Here is a 20,321-nt window from a genome sequence, read left to right as displayed (position 1 = left end):
TGGAGATTTGGTTGGTCGACTGTGCCCACAAAGCAAATAGCATGCCATCTTCCAAGACCAGCACTCTTCGTGGTGCATAGTTAGCAAGTGAATTTCTCTCTCCGGATACGTAGAAGTAATCATGACCCATGAGAAAGGATGAAGAAAGAGGAGCTCCGAACTGCACCTTTGACCTTGAATAAAAGAGGGAAGTCATGTCACCACAAATGTAATTAGTCGTCTTTTCCAGTGAGAAATGTCAGGACGGTGTTACAGCTCAAAGATTGGTTGAATTCTCCAAAAGAGGTGTGCAAAATCCTGAATGTTTTCATCGGAATACAAAACCTTGCAAGTTCAACGGACACTGGGTCACATCTGTAGACTGAGGAACGTAACTTGACTCTAAGACTTGACCTTAAGGGACCAGGTTTCCAACACTCCCTGCAGGTAAAGAAGTGCAACCCTGTAAGGATCGATAACTGTACTGCAACGGTGTTTCTGTACTGCAGTTCTGCAGTACAGAAACACCGTTACTGCACCCATTGTGTTTAACCCCGGTTAACAAATAAAATATCTTCTTATCATAACCCCATAAACATTTAAAGAAAAGCATGCTCTTTTTTCACTTTTGTGGGCACACACCAGTGGGCATCACAAGACTGATAGACCGGCCCACCAGGTCATGTTGTGGTTCCATTGACACTTTGCTCTATGCCTGTTAGGAGATGGAACCCAAATAACAAATAAAAATGGGTAGGGCGGTAAAGTGGAGGGTCCAATGGTTCCCTGACCCCTCCTGTTAAGCTGCGCAAATCACTGCCAGTTCAGACTTGCGGGAATAATGCATTTAGTGCCCACAGATTTTTTTTTTTCCATAGCGCATGCTCACTGCGTGCTATTTTTACCCTTAGCAACAGTTGCCATGCTTCTGACAATGATGTCATCAGCATGACTTCAAATGATGTCTGTGTCATGAGGCCCTTCTGAGGATGACTTTATGATGTCATAGAGTCCATGACATAACCAACTGATCAGTTAATTCTCTGATCAGTTACCACAAATCAGTCGACACAAGATTCATTTGAACGTTTTAGCTCGCCACAATAAAAATGACTGACGAAAGCCAACAGAGGCAAATGGATGTGAGGCCTAAGGTCTCTTTTTGGACAAAAGTCAAAAAGACATTGTCCAACAAAGTCCATCCTGGCCAAAGAAGCCCAGATTATAAGAAGAGAAAGTTTCTCGGCGAACTTCTGTGGGAGGTAATTGAGAAGGCTGCAGATGAACCAACTCTGCATCTTGTCCGACCCACATTTGAAGAACAACACAGCAAAATTTTGATTTTGCTATTGAGAAAAACTGGAGACATAAATGTGGACGTACTCTCTGAGGTGTCAGAAGAACTCGCTGAAAGGATTTTCCAAAGTGTTGCGAGAGATGCATTCCACTTTGCCAGTGGACTGCATTTAATCGCACTGCTGGATTATCCAGAAGGACACGAAGTCATCGTGGAAAAATTCAAAAAGCACCTGGAGAATCCCGTTCGTCCAAAGAAGATGTTAACGTCCACAAAAAGAAAGCTCCGAAAGACGTTTTTTCCTACCGAGGACTTGTACGCAGATGAAAACTGCCTGAGTGAAGATTATACTCAGGCAACCATGGACCCTGAACAATTTTTGAGGGACGCAAACAGGATGGGCTTCAGGCGAGGAACAGAAGACGAAAGGAGAGTTATGGTGCAAAAGATCCTATGGAGATTGATTTACAAGTCCAGTAATAGATCTAGCTATGGGGCTTACAAACAGAAGGACACTGAACCGGTCCAGAGAAAGCTTGCTCCAGAAATATGGAAAGAACTCAAAGACATTGATTTTGTGTTTTTTGAGAAAATGCAAAAAAAAAGTCTGCAGAGACATTTTACAGCTTCTCTGTGGCAATGAAGATGTAGTTAGAGAACTGCTCTTCAAAATGATCAAAAGCGACAACCCAATTGTGATTCACAAGGTTGTGGAGTGCTTCAAAAGAACCCTGGCACGACCGCGGATAATCAATCTCCGAGACACCTTTCTTCAGAAGGCATGGGGGCTCATCAAAAAGGCTGCGTGTGGTGGAGACGATTCTGACGAAGAAGAGAGGCAAGAACCCACCAAGAGTGGACCAAACGTTGAGTTTGGTCCACGCTTAGCCGGGCCTGTAAATTTGGTCAACTCAGAGATCGGTACTGACTCGGAGGAGTCGGGGCCGGTCTCCGAGTCAGGACACACCTCGGAGACAGGACCTGCCTCAGAATCAGGACCTACCTCAGAGTCAGGACCTGCCTCAGAGTCAGGACCTACCTCAGAGTCAGGACCTACCTCAGAGTCAGGACCTGTCTCAGAGTCAGGACCTACCTCAGAGTCAGGACCTGTCTCAGAGTCAGATCCCGTTTCAGAGTCAGGACCTGCTTCAGAGTTAGGACAGACCTCTGAGACAGGACCCATCTCCGAGTCAGGTCCAGTCCCAGAGTCAGGTCCCGTCTCAGAGTCGGGACCCGTCTCAGAGTCAGGACCTGCTTCAGAGTTAGGACAGACCTCTGAGACAGGACTTGTTACCGAGTCAGGACCTGTCACCGAGTCAGGACCCGTCTCCGAGTCAGGACCCGCCTCCGAGTCAGGACCATCTGTAGATGGTCCTGCCTCAGAGTCAGGACCTGTCATCGAGTCAGGACCTGTCTCCGAGTCAGGACCATCTGTAGATGGACCTGCCTCAGAGTCAGGACCTGTCATCGAGTCAGGACCTGTCTCCGAGTCAGGACCCGCCTCAGGACCCGCATCCGAGTCAGGTCCCGCCTCCGAGTCAGGACCCGCCTCAGAGTCAGGACCCATCTCTGAGTCAGGACCCGCCTCAGGACCCGTGTCCGAGTCAGGACCCGCCTCCGAGTCAGGACCCACGTCCGAGTCAGGTCCCGCCTCCGAGTCAGGACCCGCCTCAGAGTCAGGACCCATCTCCGAGTCAGGACCCGCCTCAGGACCCGTGTCCGAGTCAGGACCCGTCTCCGAGACAGGACCCGCCTCAGGACCCGCATCCGAGTCAGGACCTGTCTCAGAGTCAGGACCAGTCTCCGAGTCAGGACCAGTCTCCGAGTCAGGACCCGCCTCCGAGTCAGGACCCGCCTCCGAATCAGGACCCGTCACCGAGTCAGGACCCGTCTCCGAGACAGGACCTGCCTCAGGACCCGCGTCCGAGTCAGGACCTGTCTCAGAGTCAGGACTAGTCTCCGAGTCAGGACCAGTCTCCGAGTCAGGACCCGCCTCCGAGTCAGGACCAGTCTCCGAGTCAGGACCTGTCTCAGAGTTACGACCTGTCTCAGAGTCAGGACCTGTCTGAGAGTCAGGACAGATGTCTGAGTCAGGACCTGTCTCAAAGTCAGGACCTGTCTCAGAGTCAGGACCTGCCTCGAGTCAGGACATGTGTCCGAGTCAGGACCTGTCTCCGAGTCAGGACCTGTCTCCAAGTCAGGACCAGTCTCAGTCAGGACCTGTCTCAGAGTTAGGACCTGTCTCATAGTCAGGACCTGTCTGAGAGTCAGGACCTGCCTCGAGTCTGGACAGATCTCTGAGTCAGGACCTGTCTCTGACTCACGACAGACCTCTGAGTCCTCATGTCTAATGGTGTTTTCAGGATTTTTATCATCAACAGAGTGACACCGTGTCAGAAGTGTCAAAACTGGATGCGTTTCCTCAGCAGAACTTCGCAACGTACCAGAGCGGATGATTATGGCCTTTAGAGTGCGTACAAGTTTTCAATCTGAGAATACCGGAAACCTTTAGTCATCCATTGTTAGAGCAAGGTGGGTAGGATGTACCAAAGAGTCAGAATGGGAGGCCGAGGGAACGGTGGCGGACTGGAAGGCTAGAAGAGGTTCGAAGAAGGAGAGAAGGTGCGGGACTGACGTATCCTTAGAGAGGTGGAGGAAGTGAAGAAGGAGGGAACGAAGGAGAGACCCTCTTCGCACCCCCCCTCTACAATGAGGGGGGGCTAGTACACTAGCCCCCCCTCATTGTAGAGGGGGGGTGCGAAGAGGGTGGGGGCGATCTAGCGTACCGTTGAGTGGTGGCGGGGGGCGGACGGACGGCGTATTGCAAGAAGGGGGAGGAGGTCAGCTGTAGAAGGAGGGGGGCAAAGGAGAGACATTGAGGGGGGGCCAGTGTACCATGAGAGGTACACTAGCCCCCCCTCAATGTAGAGGGGGGGGCAAAGAGGTGGGGGGCGATCTAGCGTACCGTTGAGTGGTGGGGGGGGCGTATTGCAAGAATGGGAAGGAGGTCTGGCTGTAGAAGCAGGGGGGCGAAGGAGAGACATTGAGGGGGGGCTAGTGTACCTCTCATGGTACACTAGCCCCCCCTCAATGTAGAGGTAGATGTGAGGGGTCGAAGAGGGTGGGGGCGATCCCGATCCCCCTATAAATGCTATTTTATTTATATAATTAGGGCTATTGTAAACAAATATTTTAGTAATAGCATAATCTATCGATTATTCTTACACTTAATCGGTTAATCATATAAAAAAAATTGACAAAATAAAGTACTGGTATAACAGCAGTGTTACTATCGGATATCAATATCAGTCCAATTTTTCATTTTTGAGCTACCCTAACAGCTACTTTTTTGTAGTTTAGAAAACTAACCTGTAATAATAACAACTCGCTTTCTAAGTTAACCTGAAAAAATTTATACAAAAATCTAAAATTAATTTCAATTTAATAAAAAGAGGCAGGTTCACAAATATGCTTATTAAACATGTCTATGATCCAGCTTTTAGTTTATGTAGTCAGTCAGATGAACTGTCACGTTGCCCCATACATATCAAGCTTTGAGTTTGAGAATATGGGAAATGTCGCCTGAAGTGGTGGTGGTGGTGGTGGGCCATAATTTAAAAGTTTGTATATTTTAAATTAAGGGGGAAAAAACTGTTAAATTATGGAATAATTCAGTTGAAATTCCGTAAAAAACAAGAAAATGTATTGGCAGAAAATTACCAGGACATTTCCTTGTTTTTTTAATGGAAAAAATTGAAATAAAATACTGTTAAATTACAGGAAACTTCTGACGGAAATTCTGTAAAAAACATTGAAAATATCCTGGCAGAGAATTACCAGGACATTTACTGTATTTTTATATACTTTTTTTTCAGAATTTCCATCAAAATGTTTTCCATAATTTAACAGTTTTTATGTCAAATTTACCAATATTTTGTTAACCCAAAACTGAAATTCTCTCTCTATTTACTCTGTCTTTTGTGATTTATTCACAAACTTTTTTTAAAAAACCTTGGACTTTTCCAAATACTTTTATCCTCGAAACCATTGAAGTCTGTATTCTATACCATATGTTAATTATAGTGTAAAATATATTGAAGTTAATGTATTTAATATATTCATATTTTCAAACAAAATTTAATTCTAAGTCCACAGGAAATGTAGTTGTAGAACATAAAACACTTAGTTTGAAAGTAGCTCATGCAAAGTGATGTAAAAATGAAACCATTCTACAATCAATTTGCAGACTTTATTTTGCAATTTAAGACCATAAATTGACATGTCATCTAGTTTTTATAACTAACCTTTACTATTATATATTAAGAACTCAACATATTCTTGAGTTTGCTAATGTTTATCTTCTGTACATCACAACTAATTTATTGCATTTTACTATACAAATTTTCAACATATAAATTAAATGTAAAGCAGTCTTGACTCTAATCTTTGAAGTCAAATAAACAATTTTGTCCAGTTATTATACTATAAGATGGAACATAAAAAATTGCTTTTGAACATGAAAATCATAGTTGTAAACAGGACCAACATAATTCAAAATAAATGCCGAAAGTCAACGATTATTTTTATGAAATACAGGTATAAATATTTTGTTAAAAATCAAATGCTACATAAACCCAGCCGATAACACTTTATTTCAAGGCGGGTGAATAAGACTGACATGACACCATCATAAACACCTGTCATGAACATGAATAAGTCTTCATGAATATTTATGAATGTTGTCATAAAGCGTCATTCGGTAAATCATGACACTTTTAATACAAAGTTGACATTATTGAAAATGTCTTTGTTTTGACAACTTGACATTAATCTAGACAAAAATGATTAGTGATTGATTAATAGTATTCAGCAGGTTGTTTTCTTGTCAGCACAAAGACGGTACTCTTATCTTTCATGATAGTATTATAAAAATAAAGCTGTGGTCAATAAATACCCACATATGATTTATTTACAATATGTAAATAAGTTACCAGTTCAGACACTGCTAGGATCTCAATAGAGCTTTGGAGCTGACGTCACAGCGTATGATGTTTATGTCGCTCGCTGAAGTTGGTTTCCATTTCTAGCTTCCAATAGCTAAAGGGCAATTCCACTTAATTTTTCACTACCTTCCGCATCAATAATCGACTGTAGTTTAAAATCTATTATACCTAGACACTTCAAACCTGGACTAGATTATTCTGCTCTAATAGCAGAATATTTAAAACCGTGTTTGGGATTTGTGAAACCTTTTTCTGATTTGTGAAAACTCAATAAAGTTCGATTTTCACCATTTTTTGGCATCTCTTTCAAACTAGAACTGCTCTGATTTAAAAAATACAACTCCTAGACACTTCAAACCTGTACCAGATTATTCTCCTCTAATAGCAGAATATTTATAACCATGTTTGGGATTTCTGAAGCTCTTTTCTGATTTGTGAAACTTCACTTCACTTAACAGACCCCTGCAAAGGTTCTTTCCTTCCAACAGCCAGCATGATCGACAATAACTCGTTGAAGAATTAATGAGTTACAACAACATTTAATTTCCCATTGGTTAAAGTGGTTAAAGTGGTTCATTAAAGTGGTTTTGAATTATAATTGAATTTGAAAAAAACCGCATGGAACATGTATGAATAGTAATCTGATTTTTAGTGAAGTTTCACAAATCACAAAGGTTTCACAAATCCCAAACCTGGATTAAAATATTCTACTATTGGGGCAGAATAATATAGTTCAGGTTTGAAGACTCTAGGTGTTGTAGTTTTAGAGCAGGAGAAGCTCTCATGTGACCAAGATTCAGAAAACGTCTGAAATCAACTTTTATTGAAGTTTCACAAATCAGAAAAAGGTTTCACGAATCCCAAACATGGTTTTAAATATTCTGCTATTAATTGATAATAATCTGATTCAGGTTTGAAGTGTCTAGGTGTTGTAGCGTTGGAATTAGAGCCGTTCTCGTGTGATAAAAGATAAGTAAAAGGGGTGATGTCGCCCTTTTTTGAAGTTTCAGAAATCAGAAAAAAGCTTCACAAATCACAAACATGGTTTCAATTATTCTGCTATTAGAGCAGAAAAATCCAGTGCAGGTTTGAAGTGTCTAGGAGTTGTCGTTTTTTAATTAGAGCAGATCTATGGTGATCCAGATGCAAAAAAATTGTGAAAATTGACATTTTTTGAGTTTTCACACATCAGAAAAATGTTTCACAAATCCCAAACATGGTTATAGAGATTCTTCTTGAAGAGAGTAATCTAGCCCAAGTTTGAAGTGTCTAGATGTTGTAGTTTTTTAAGTAGAGAAGTTCTAGTATGAAAGAGTTCAACAAAAAAGGTAATAATCGAACTTTATTAAGTTTTCACAAATCAGAAAAAGGTTTCACAAATCACAATCATGGTTGTAAATATTCTGCTGTTAGAGCAGAATAATTTAGTACAAGTTTCAAGTGTCTAGGTGTTTTTTTAATTAGGGCAGTTCTAGTATGAAAGAGATGCAAAAAATGGTGATAATCAAACTTTATTGAAGTTTCACAAATCCCAAACATGGTATTCATTCAGCTTGAAGCGGAGAATAATCCAGTCCAAGTTTCAAGTCTCTAGGTGTAGTAGTTTTTAAACTAGAGTCGATGAAAGATACGGAAGGTAGTGAAAAATTAAGTGGAATCGCCCTTTAGCTTATTGGAAGATAGAAATGGAAACCAACTTCAGCTTCATCAGCTGCTGAATCACTCTGAAGCTAGAACTCGTTGGGTGAAAAACATATATATATATATATATATATATGTGTACATATAAACATGTATCCAATATATATTATTCAGTATTAATCATTTATTTATTTGTGTTTGTATAGTTATATAAATATGTATTGATATTACTAAATAATTTATTAAATAAATTATGAACGGCTGTGTGCTTTGTAATATGCTCTTCATACATCGATATCAGAATATTCCATTCCTATTCTATTGTTATAGCCACTAAGTATATTTAAATATGCTGAACTATGTATTAAAAACATACACTGCTCAAAAAAATAAAGGGAACACTCAAATAACACATCCTAGATCTGAATGAATGAAATATTCTCATTGAATACTTTGTTCTGTACAAAGTTGAATGTGCTGACAACAAAATCACACAAAAATCATCAATGGAAATCAAATTTATTAACCAATAAATTTTTATTTATTGGTTAATAAATTTAACAAAATTAAAGTGAAATGTTCCCTTTAATATTTTTGAGCAGTATACTTAAAAAATACAATTTGTTTATAAATGTTGCTTTGATAGATGTTTGAATATGGTTTCCAGTAACAAAAAAGCGTGTTATGATCGATTAAATCCGATGATACGTCATTGTGCCTGCTAAACACATAACGCTGAGTGGAGTGGCGTACCGCTCCAAGATGGCCGCCCTAAATCTCGTCAGCGACAATAGGCGAGAGCGGTCCGTGAGGCGTCTATCCTTATATTATGTCTATGGTTATAACGGCCAGACCTCTTGTTTAAAAAGAAGCCGAAGTTTGATACCTAATACATATGAGGTATGTGTCTTATTAACTTTACATTTTCTTTGAGAAAATAACATTGACTATGTTCTCTTTCTCTGTAATGTTAGCTATAAGCAATTCAAGCCAATCCTACCTTGCTGTAAGTTAATGTTAGCTAAAGTTATTAAACACAATTACTGTAACGTTAGCCCTTAATATTAAATATATTTTAAAGACAGGCAAATTGTTTTCCCCCCTCCAAGTTTAATCTAACAAATTAAAAGCTAATATATTAGTCAAAATTATCCTTCATGTGCATTATTTAGTGACTTGGCTGATGTGACATAGTGCTTGTGTTCTTTGCTTTGGCAAGTTTAGCCACATGAAGACCCAGGCTAGCCTAAGGACACATGGTGGGGAGGACAAAGTTGGCTAATGAAGACATGCTACGAGTGTGGAGGATGATAATAAGGACCAGCCACCAGAGAAAGAAGTTCCTATTTGACCAAAGAGAAAGAAGCAGATGAAATATTCCCCAAGAAAATTAGGTAAGTCATTTTTGTGTTAATATTTTCCCCATGTGAAGTGGGGTGGGACAGCCAGGTAAGAGGGGAATGGGGAGCAGGAATCAACATTCACCAGCTGAGTTAAGTTACGTTTTAGACAACTAAAACTGATGTTAAATCTATTTCTTTATTAATAAGCTTCTTGCAAAAAACCCTAAGTTAGAGTATCTGGTTAGAAATAATTTAGAATGCTCATTAAGTAAAAAGATGCATTCATGTGCCTAAAACTATATGTTAAATGATGCATTTGAATAACAGTGGCAGTCTGTCTGAACTTCTGCCAGACAAATATTTGATCAGAATAATTTTGTTCAGCTCCAGTTATTATTCCACTTGTATTAAGAAATAATTGTATTGCACTTTATAACAACCAGTCATGTTAACTAGGCATTTGTCTGTCAGTCTACCATTCTGACAGTGTGCAGCAAGGGACATTTTTGAAATGGTATTTAAATAAATGCTGGAATATGATGACATTGTTTTTTGTTTTTGTTCTTTTTGTAAGTGACCACAATGAATTGAGTCATCACCGACTATGAGAATGTCCAGAAGAGATTCACCAAGTTTGAATTCATGAAAAGGCTTTCGCCATGATTAACTATTGCAAGAACAGCTGTAATTTCTGAGCATTTCTGGACACCTTCAAAGACCTGCTTCCAGGAAATGAAGACAAGAAGAAGATCTCCTGTTTTCAGAGCATTACAGGAAGACTATTACGAAGGAGATGGCTGACATAATCAAAGCAAAAAATGTTACCGTTGAAAGAACCTATTTTCTTAAGTTAAAGAATAAGTAATTCTGTTTTAGATTTTCAATCAGCATTTTAGAGTAACAATATACTGACCAGACGTTAAACCCTGGTCTTAGAACAAGTTATCTTTTGTTTTATTCCAATGTACAAAGGGTTTGTTCTACAGCTATGATGGTAGTTATAAGTAGTCCAGTGTGTTTCACTTCATTTGAGGTAAGACTTAATATCAATAACTCTGTTAGCATTGCATTTGACACTGTAATACTAAATTACATCTTTGTAATTGTTGCTACTAGTTTCAATTTAGTTGAGGTAAAAGTTAATATTAAGGACACTGTAATGACACTTAATGACTTTGTCATAACTGTTGTTACTTGTTTCACTTTACTTGAGGTAATAGTTAATATTAATGATATTTAATGACACTTAATGACGTCTTCATAACTGTTGTTACTTGTTTCACTTTACTTGAGGTAATAGTTAATATTAAGGACACTGTAATAACACTTAATGACTTTGTCATAACTGTTGTTACTTGTTTCACTTTACTTGAGGTAATAGTTAATATTAAGGACACTGTAATGACACTTAATGACACTTAATGACTTTGTCATAACTGTTGTTACTTGTTTCACTTTACTTGAGGTAATAGTTAATATTAATGATATTTAATGACACTTAATGACGTCTTCATAACTGTTGTTACTTGTTTCACTTTACTTGAGGTAATAGTTAATATTAATGGCACTGTAATAACACTTAATGACATATTCGTAACTGGTGCTACTTGTTCCACTTTAGTTGATGCAAAAGAAATTGTTAATGAGTCTGTTATTAAATCATTTGACCGTGTAATAAAGCTTAGTGAAATCTTTATTGCTTGTCCTACTTGTTTTGCTTTATTTCAGTGAGTGGAAATATTAATCATTGTTTTGTTAAAGCTATTGCTAGTGTAATAATTAAATCATTATGACTACTATTATGACAAATTTATGTTAGATCATGATTTCTTGGTTAATGACAAATTGTCATAACGAAGACATTTTTGGCGAGGTTAATGACAAGTTGTCATTACAAAGACATTTTTGTCTAGAATAATGTCAAGCTGTCATAACGAAGACATTTCGAATAATGTCAACTTTGTATTAAAAGTGTCATTATTTACTGAATGACGCTTTATGACAACAGTCATAACTATTCATGAAGACTTATTGATGTTCATGACAGGTGTTATGTCATGTTTATGACAGTGTCATGACAGTCTTATTCAACCCCCTTCAAATAAAGCGTTACCTAAAGTTCTCCTTGTAATCAGAAATCAAGTACAAAATCTGCTCACTTTATGTTTTTTTGTTTTGTTTACAAAATTATTAGAAATAATTGATGAATTTTGTGTTTTATTTTCACAAAATAAGGTGGTTAAGCGCCACCAGAGTCTCGTCCGTAACGTTAGCTGGAGATAGGCACCAGCAACCCTCCAGACCCCACTAAGGGACAAGGGTGTAAGAAAATGGATGGATGGATGGATGGATGGATGGATGGATGGATGGATGGATGGATGGATGGATGGATGGATGGATGGATGGATGGATGGAAAGAGCCCCCAGAAAACATCGACAATCTTTGTTTTCAGAAAGTAAATCAGAATTTTCAAATGTATGTTCTAAATAATTTATATTTTGGTGTAGAATTACCTGGTCTTGGTATAAATATCCCAAGTAGTTTTTATTTTAAACAGGAGATGAGCAAAGGGAGCTAAGACTTTAACTTTAGCATCAGGCAGCTGATAGTTAGCATGTTGTTGTAGGCCTTTGAGGTGGTGGTGGGGTTCTTGAGCTAAGTGTGGTTAGGGCAGACTTATTGTTCAGGGCAATAAGTAACGCTGGTTTCGAATGTAGGTCAAAATGTTATGCTTGGCGTCTGTCCAGATCACCTTCTTCTTTACTCTGTTCCCAAAATGGCTTGTGTAGAACTACAAAACAACACTTCTTAAGGATTTTTTTCAGCAATGTTTTCTTCATGCCACTCACCCAGAAGGATCACAAATCTGACCCTATTAAAAAAGTTGGAGCAGCAGCTTTGATTCTTTGATTCTTCTTACCCGGCCGGCAGGTTACGATGGTCGCCCGTGTCCCGGTACAGAGTTTCTGCATGTTCAAATTTAAGACCTTTCTAAGACCATCATGAATGGTATAAAAGACCTACATCGCCACAAAAGTGTACAAACTTCATCCAAAAAAGCTAGCTGGCTAGCTAACAAAGGTGTGTTAGCAGGGATTTACTGGCAGCTTCAAAGATAACTTCATTACCCTAAATAGTGAAGTCCCTGTGATTATTGTCATGGGACATACAAAAAAAAAATACATGGAATATATGAGATTAAATAGAAATTTGAGACTTGTGACTAAACTGTTTAAGGGCAACTTGCTTAAAATTAAAACATTTTAAGGCCTCAATGTTAGATACATGAATTTTATTGTTTTATGACCCAACCCTGCTTTAAACTTTCTCCCTGTCTTATCTGCTACGCTCAGTCTTCGTGCTGCTGCTTGTTCTCTAATGTTCTTTGCCACAGCTCTAAAACCTTTATTGAACAGCTGCATTTATACAGAGCTGGGTTGAACTAATGGCTGAGTTTCACTTCGGTTTGTAATGACTCAGCACAATCATTATGGAGCTGGCTTGTGTTCTTGTCTGAAATCTTGCCATATTTTTCTTTCCTTTACTGCAAAAACAACAAGTTAAATTTATAGAAAATGTTCTTTAATTAGTTTTTTTTAAAGTCACCAATAGAAAATAAAACTACAAAAAAAAGAAACAAACAAAAAAGCAAAAACAAAGAAGTACCATCTTGGCTTTACTTGATAACAATGTGCTAAAATTACATTTATGCAAACAATCTGTTTTTTCCCAGTGTTTTTCAGAAAATATACGCCTTCTAGCTGCAGTATTTACAACGCTGCTGTAACTACAGTAAACGAGCTGCCGATGTCGGTCCAAACGACGCAGCCGCAAACTCAATCATGACATCGCCGAGAGATCGACCTCCTTCGTCGAGCGAGCTGAAAATGACATCACTTCCAGGCGTGGTCTTTACAGTATAAACATGTCAACAAAAGTGACAAATATTTCATAAACCGGTGGTAACCGGTCGGCCGTGACGGCGAATGTGGTTTGCCTCCTGTCTCTCTGTTACATCGGTATGTAACAGACTCCGTTTCTCTGTGGGGCTGCTGAGCGCCCAGCTCTCTCTGGGAAGCTCTGGCTGATTGAGCCACGCCTCTCCGGAGGCCGATGATAATCAGAGAGCAGCCAAACAGATAAAAGTCACTAAGCCTTTCCTGCGGCGCGGGAGAGGCGCGCGCTCCCTTCACTTCACCGCTAATTGTGACAAAGCAGCAAGGCGGCGGACGAAGCCTCCCTTCTAACTTATTTAAAAAGTCAGAAAGCTTTCTTTTTTTTTCTCTCCCCATTTAGACATTCGGCAAACTTTTGCTGCGAAACTCTGCGAGTGCAGTCAGGGGAACACGTTGTGCCAGTCTCCGGTGGGTTCCGGAACCACTTCCAGGTCCAGCTCGGGTGATACCTCCACCTGAGGCGCCGGCTCGTCCTGGCCAAGGGACACGTCTTGTAGTTGACCTGTAGCGGCTGGAAGAAGAAGAAGAAGAAAAAAAAAATCAGCGTACATTTGCATGACAGTTCCAGTAAATAGTTCCCTAGGGGAAAAAAAGAGCTCTGTAAAGCGGAAGAGAAGCCGGTTAACACTCATCGGCAGAGGAGCGCCGGCAGCTCTCAGTCTGAAAGCCATTTGCTCGAGGCGTCATGCAAATGAGACAATCTGTCAAAAAGCAATCTTCCTCTCCTTCCTGAAACATTTGTTTTAATATTTCGCATTCTTCCTCCTTTTTTCTAAGCTTATTCTCCCTATGAAAACATAATGTATGCAGAGCAAACCATTCCAACCAGCTGAGGGATGCGAAACGGTCTCATTTGGAAGTTGTAAAAATGGCGGGAACCGTTCGACTTAAAATCAATTTAGGATAAACCGACAGTTTGGCTCGGGGTTGAGAGGTTCAGTCGGCGCTCTGTGATAATGCGGGGGCCACACTCTGGATTGAGCCTCACAGCGGGAGTCGCTTTTGTCATCTCTGTCAAAACTCACAATTTGGCAATGTTTCTGGAGCAAGAGAGAGAGAGTAACAGAAACAATCAGAAAAACACGAGTTATGAGGAAAAGACAGATACACGATTGCGAAAGAGTCCTGTGGTTTTTCAAAGCCTTTCCAAGGTTTTCTTGTCTGCTTTGTTCAACCACGTCAATGAATGTCCAATTTAAAAAATAAAAATCTATTCGTTTTGGTCGATTTTCTTTTCCTGGTTTAATACAAAAGGAAACTAAACTACATTGTAACTACAGCACAGATTGAAAACTATGTTTCTGACGTACTTATCTTTGTCCAAACAACAACCTTTTTGTCGATTCGCTCAAACCGTTGAAACGGTTTGGACACCCTATGCACAATCGGCTCTCGCGCTCGGTTAGTTTAACCTGAGCGCAAACAAAATCATCTCCTTCAACATGCAGTGAGATACAGCGAGGGTTGGGAATTTGAAGCACTTGCACGTTAATTCCCTTTGCAGACGACAAACACTTATGCCTCTATGATTTCGATCAGTGTACATGAAGTGCTTATGCACCTTCCTGTTCCTGCTGCACACAGCCTTGAAACGCGTGTGTGAGCTGAATCAAATATTTTACATTTGCTTTACTGTGTTCTACCCAGTTCTGTAGATGCATGAAACCATAGTCAAATTAAGTTTTTGTGCACAGTAAAAATGCCGGTGATATAATCTTAGGTGTAGTGTTAAATACAAAGTGTTGTTTTCACACCGCAAAGCTTTAAAATGACCAGTGTGAACATACACTAGCTGTTGGAGTTAAATTAACACCGGTACTTTTACAGTGCATAAAGCGGATTCTGTATGAAATAAAACAGTCACATTGATTGTCTTTTAGTAAGACCCTTCAGTTTTCTAACCAAAACACAAGACACTCCAGTTTCTACAGAGAACGGCCTCAGAGAGCCCAGCATGGAAAGTTCTGAACTGTATTTCTGCAGCGACTCCCGGAGAGCCGTTACTGAAAGCAGTGGGGTGCTGGACGCTCCAAGCCTCAGAAAACAACTACAGCGAACTCATGTTTTGTTTTTGTTTTCTTTTTTTTAACAAGAAAATTATTCAGCAGGAACTTCGCTCTAAATGCATCCATCCAAAGCTCAGCTAGAGCCAAAGCATTTTGCTTTAATCCCAACGAAACACGTGGAGAAACAATGTCTTTATTGTTCCTCCTGTGAAAGTGAAGTTAAAATAAGTAGTTTTCTTAAAAACAACAACAACAAAAAAACTCAGCTAAAGATGTTTTGGATTTAACTGCCTTTGTGCTTTAGCTTTTTTTTTTTTTTAATTTGTTTAAATCCTAAGATTTTACTTTAACCTACAAATCCATAAACTTATCGGGGGGGAAAGTAGTTTGACAGAAGTCAAAGTTCAAAATAACTTTCATTTGTAACTTGTCGTGTTTGTCGTTGATGGACTATATTGGGGCATTGAGATCCTCCAAACAGAAAAGGCAACTATATGCTTCAAAATGCTTCTGCAGTTTTCAAATTCAGCTCACAGCATTCGCAATTGGCATTTTCACAGGAAATGCCAATTGTTCTAGTTTCCTTAAGTGTCCAGGCGACCCGGGAAGCTGTCCAAGGAAAACAAAGCAAACACTAAGGGTAGTCGAAAGAAAAAAGTTTCGACAAGAGTGAAAATGCTTCGTGGAAGTACTATCAGGAGAAACCGACAGAGACGGAGACGGGCTGAGGTAGTGGCAGAGTCTCCCGTGTGTATTCTGACGAGTCGCAATGTGTGAGCCATACGCCACGCTTTGCAGAGAAGAAACAAAATTAAAGTTCCAAGTGAGGTCACATCGGCTTCTCTTCACAGCAAAAAAAAAAAAAAAATAAGGAAAAAAGAAAAGGCCTTTGAAAGAATAAAGCCACCACTCCCTCTGGGAAACTGGGAGAAGAGTAAGGTGCGTTAGGGGGCTGTGTTGCTTCATCAGACGCCTTAAATCCAAACAGGAATCAAAAAGAGCCAAAGAAAAAGATCAATGGGAATCAAGGTGGTGTGGCATGAAACATCAGCAGCGACAGAGCTCCTCCGTCTGCAACTCTTCCAACAAAGTGAATGAACAAGATGGACCGTGATTAAAGGACGACATGAAAACAAAAGATTGTAATCAACGAGCTGCTTTTGTTAAGCCCTAAATTACCCACAACCCCACGTAGGGAACACGGCTCTTCCAACTGGAAGTTATTTTGACATTCTGAAGGCCCAGCCAGCGTCTCTGAGCCGAATCTGATAGAGAATCTGAAGAGTGGAGTGGTGGCTCAAAGACAGATAATCCAAAATACGAGAGGAAACATGCAAGCAGCTTCTTATTGCTGTGATGCCAAAGTAGATTTTCCCATTGAGAAGGGCTGAAGTCATTTTAAGCATGCCAAGAATGACTTCAGTCTTCCTGTGAGCTTCTGAAGGTGCTGTTTGTTTGCAGTAGCAGACTCCAGTATAAACTGGATATCACCGATTAGGGCCAATCAAGACAATCTGGCTTATTGTTGTTGCGCTGTGGCTTTTGTCTCCATTTTCTGTCCAGGATCTGTTTCAGTGTTGTTGCAGGAACAGCAACATCTCTTCCATGAACTTTCTCAACTGTTGCATTTAGGCTAACAGGACAGTAGCATCTGCTAAAATGCTAAGCTGCTCTTTAGATGATGTGCTTTGCATTATTGCAGTCACCTTTGTTTTGTTTTTTTTTAACATTTGTATCATATCTTGAGTAAATTTTCAATTAATTTGGTGAATAATCTCAAAGAAACAATATTTTGGTTTTTTTTTTGTGAACAATCTCCTTTCCAATGAAATAACAACTTGCTAAAGTAAAAGTGATGGAAGTCGATGCAGAGAGAAGCCAGCCAGAAAGATCTAAGAAAGATCTGTCGAAGTCTAGCAGAGTTAAGGTGTGAGAAGCTTCAAGTGAGAAACGGTGCAAATCTCAGTAAGAATGACACAACTCAAGGTACTTTAAGCGCTTTGAAATGGATCAGTGGAGAATGTGTGGAAAATTTTAAACACAAAGTGAAATGAAAAGGGGGAAAAAAGCAAAAGGTTTGACAATTATTGCCGTAACTTCAGGACATTATCGCTTGATAATGTACAGGTCGCACCAAAACAGAACAAACTCCTGAATTTTAAGAAAGTAATGAAAATTCTCAGAGTCAAATATTTCTCTCATTCTGAAATTTAGCAAATTGAAAATATTTCATCGATTCAAACTGACTAAACGGTAAAGGTTTGAGTTATGTATTTTTTATGAGGTGCACGCAAATGTCTGGTTACAAATGTTTCCCCTAACTAAGGGTGCGCAACATAAACAATATGTGCAAATTATCACAAAAATCTAAAGTCACCGTCTCTGCATTTATTCCTATGTATCTAACTCGCTACGTGCCTGGTGTCGCATCCTCCTCCATCCATATGGAAAACTCCTGAGTGTTCAGCCTGACAAGAGTTATTTTGTGTTCAGAGGCAGCAATTTAATAGAGGAATGACATCTGATCTGCCAATCCAGGTGGGTTAAGGACTTAGTGGGACGACAGCAACGTGACCTTTTACATGAAGTGACAAATATGAGCCGTTAGCTCACTGTCAGCCTCAAAAAGGTTTTCGCGAAAGTTTCATTTTGGATGACAGCACTGCTTCAGAAGGAGGATGAAAAGTTTTATGGGGTCTGTTGGAAAAAATGTCGGCTGCTGCGTAGCAGACGGGCTCACGGAGAGCTAGCATGCTGTACGGATCATGCTAAATTTCTGTAGCCAAACAGCAACTAACAGATTTAGGTCTCCATGAATTATTAATCAACCAAAACAGCCCAATAATGGACTTTTATTTTCTTAATGCTTTTGGCTGCTTTACTTCTGATCTCTGCCTGCTTTGAGTCTGACAGTTTAATTTTGATGGGTCGATATACGACTCATTTTCTTAATGGCTGATTATTTAACAAACCTTCTGGATACACCGTACTACATTTGCTTTGAAGTTAAACAACTATTTCCTCCAACGAAATGCGGCATGTTTTTATGAAACGTCTTGTCTCTAACTCTTTAAAACAACATTTTCAGAAAATGCTCAAACATGTGGTGTCATTACACATTTTTATATGGTTTTTACCCAACTTTGATATTACTAAATTGTTTATCACCAACATTTCGAGTGGTAAATGCGTGCCGTCCTGCATGACCCTGTGAAACGCTCCTACTTTCCCTCCAGGCCTAAAAAAACGATTAAAAACACGGAGGAAGACAGTAATTCATGCATTAAAGGTTTAATGAGTTAGTGGGACTAGAGCTTTCCTCAAGGTAACGTTATTTACCCCCCTGCAAGTCCTCTGTGTGAGCGACATCCACACCCATGGAAAAAACCTGGGAAAATTGAAAACAGCATCTTCTAGTCCTTGAGGAGTCTGGCCCCTTATTATCTGTCACTTCAAACAACTGCAGCTCTAGCTTGACATTTTGAATCGTCCACACCGTACTCCGCCCGGCGCCCCTGAGCAAAGCACTTTGTCAAGGTACTTTAGAAACAGAACGTATATCTGTCCGCTCCACTCTGCGCCACCAGTCATCTTCAATAAGCGCCTGCTAGACGCCCAGGCCGAATGCTCAAATGAGATCAATAATCATGCGTATGTGGGTTAACAAAAGGTCACCTGCAGCCTTAATCTTAATTGTTACGCTGTCAGGAGAAGGTTAAAAAAAAAAAAAAAATCATGTCTTGGCAGAAGAGGAGCAGTGGGTGAACCTGTCTGTCAGCAGAACATCCCGGCTCTGTGATTTATAGAAGCCTCTTGATAGTGCCATTGAAATCACTTCTAAGAGGAGGCGGTGGTTCGCAGGGTTCGCTTTTTTTCCCCCCACTCTGTCATCTAAAAGGGCTCAAAGGACCCATCTGGTTTCCAGCGTAAACAGGGATGAATATTAGAGAACTGTTTGGCCACAGGACAAACAAACAGATACAGAAAAACACCAGGCAGACAAAGAGGAAACAAAAGGACAGTATTTGCGTTTTCCATCACTGTCGCTCGTTGGGCTGCTCACCGTATCCGTGGGATCTCTTCATGTGGTGTTTCATGTTGCTCTTCTGCGTGAAGCTGATGCTGCACACCTCGCACTTAAAGGGCTTCTTTCCCGTGTGTTTGACCATGTGGACCTGCAGAGCGCTCTTCTGGTTAAAGGCCTTGTCGCACTGGCTGCACTTAAAGGGCCGCTCGCCTGCAAACGGACACGCAGACACCAGATCAATACGCATCGTCATCGTCAAACATGTTTTTAACGGGGACTTGCAAGTCGGTCCAATTAAGACGCTGCGTTTAAGTCGCCGGCCGTGAAAATATTGAATATGTGACACAGTGTAAGAAACGATTTCACTGTACGGTTTGAGATGCCAGTCAGCGCTTTTCATTCCAACTTTTCATAATGTTCTAATTGCAAAACTTGTTTCTGAACTTTGAAAAGTGACAGGCTGTTGAGAAGTGCTTTACTTGTAAATCTGATCTCCACCTCAGTGGATAATTAAGTCAACAATAAGTCACTGAGATGTTTGCCACCAGCATTAAGGCTTAATGAGACAGCAGTTCCTTCCCCACAGATGTCTCTCTTATAAAGACTGCCACGCCGCTCCACATTTAAGATCCATAAACATCAAAATAGTGTTGATGTGCAATGTTTCAACATGTTTTGTTTGGTTGTTTGTTTTTTTCCCCCATCACCAGCCAATTCCTTCTATGTATTTTTATGAAAATATGATGTTTCAGTCTGGCATACATTTTTGTAATTGGGGGAAAAAAAAGGGGTTTTAGTTTAGCAAACTGAAATTGAAAGGCAAGATTATTTACACACAGTCACAACTTAAGTGTCAACGATTACTGACAGAGTTTGGAAATATGTGAAATTTTATTTCACTTTTTCAGTGGTGAGCGCGTTATGGCTAATCTAGCTTCCCCTCAAAACATTAGCTCTGCTAATCCGCTAATAGCTAATTTGCTTAGCGCTTTTGCTAACTTTGAAAACATTTATCAAACTTAGTAAATACAATATGTAAGGCCATTCTGGGACATGTAAATTATGTCA

The 20,321-nt window shown here is 40.0% G+C and overlaps 1 protein-coding gene and 1 long non-coding RNA gene across 3 annotated transcripts in view; one reads left to right on the top strand and one right to left on the bottom strand.

The window, feature by feature from the left end:
- The first annotated feature begins 8,653 nt into the window (after window positions 1-8,653).
- Window positions 8,654-9,942, top strand: LOC148155102 (uncharacterized). Of its 2 annotated transcripts, XR_015765679.1 has the most exons (3): window positions 8,654-8,820; window positions 9,140-9,314; window positions 9,838-9,942. It is a non-coding gene; the product is annotated as an uncharacterized LOC148155102 (long non-coding RNA). The 2 variants fall into 2 exon arrangements; XR_015765678.1 differs by lacking the exon at window positions 8,654-8,820 and having other exon boundaries at window positions 9,030-9,314.
- Window positions 9,943-12,829: 2,887 nt separating this feature from the next.
- znf236 (zinc finger protein 236) overlaps window positions 12,830-20,321 on the bottom strand; it is a 55,044-nt gene continuing 47,552 nt past the window's right edge. Inside the window, exons 31-32 of the mRNA XM_088013568.1 lie at window positions 19,290-19,463; window positions 12,830-13,731 (exon numbers count right to left, since the gene is read on the bottom strand). Coding sequence (XP_087869694.1) covers window positions 13,601-13,731; window positions 19,290-19,463 — 305 coding nt within the window. The 3' untranslated portion in view covers window positions 12,830-13,600. The remainder of the gene's footprint in view (window positions 13,732-19,289; window positions 19,464-20,321) is intronic.

The sequence above is a fragment of the Poecilia mexicana genome, unplaced genomic scaffold, assembly GCF_051168715.1.
Source record: "Poecilia mexicana isolate PSO_F unplaced genomic scaffold, ASM5116871v1 scaffold_16, whole genome shotgun sequence".
In the NCBI taxonomy this organism is placed as follows: domain Eukaryota; kingdom Metazoa; phylum Chordata; class Actinopteri; order Cyprinodontiformes; family Poeciliidae; genus Poecilia; species Poecilia mexicana.
The sequence above is the reverse complement of the archived record's forward strand: the minus strand, read 5'-3'. Positions and strand labels throughout refer to the sequence as shown.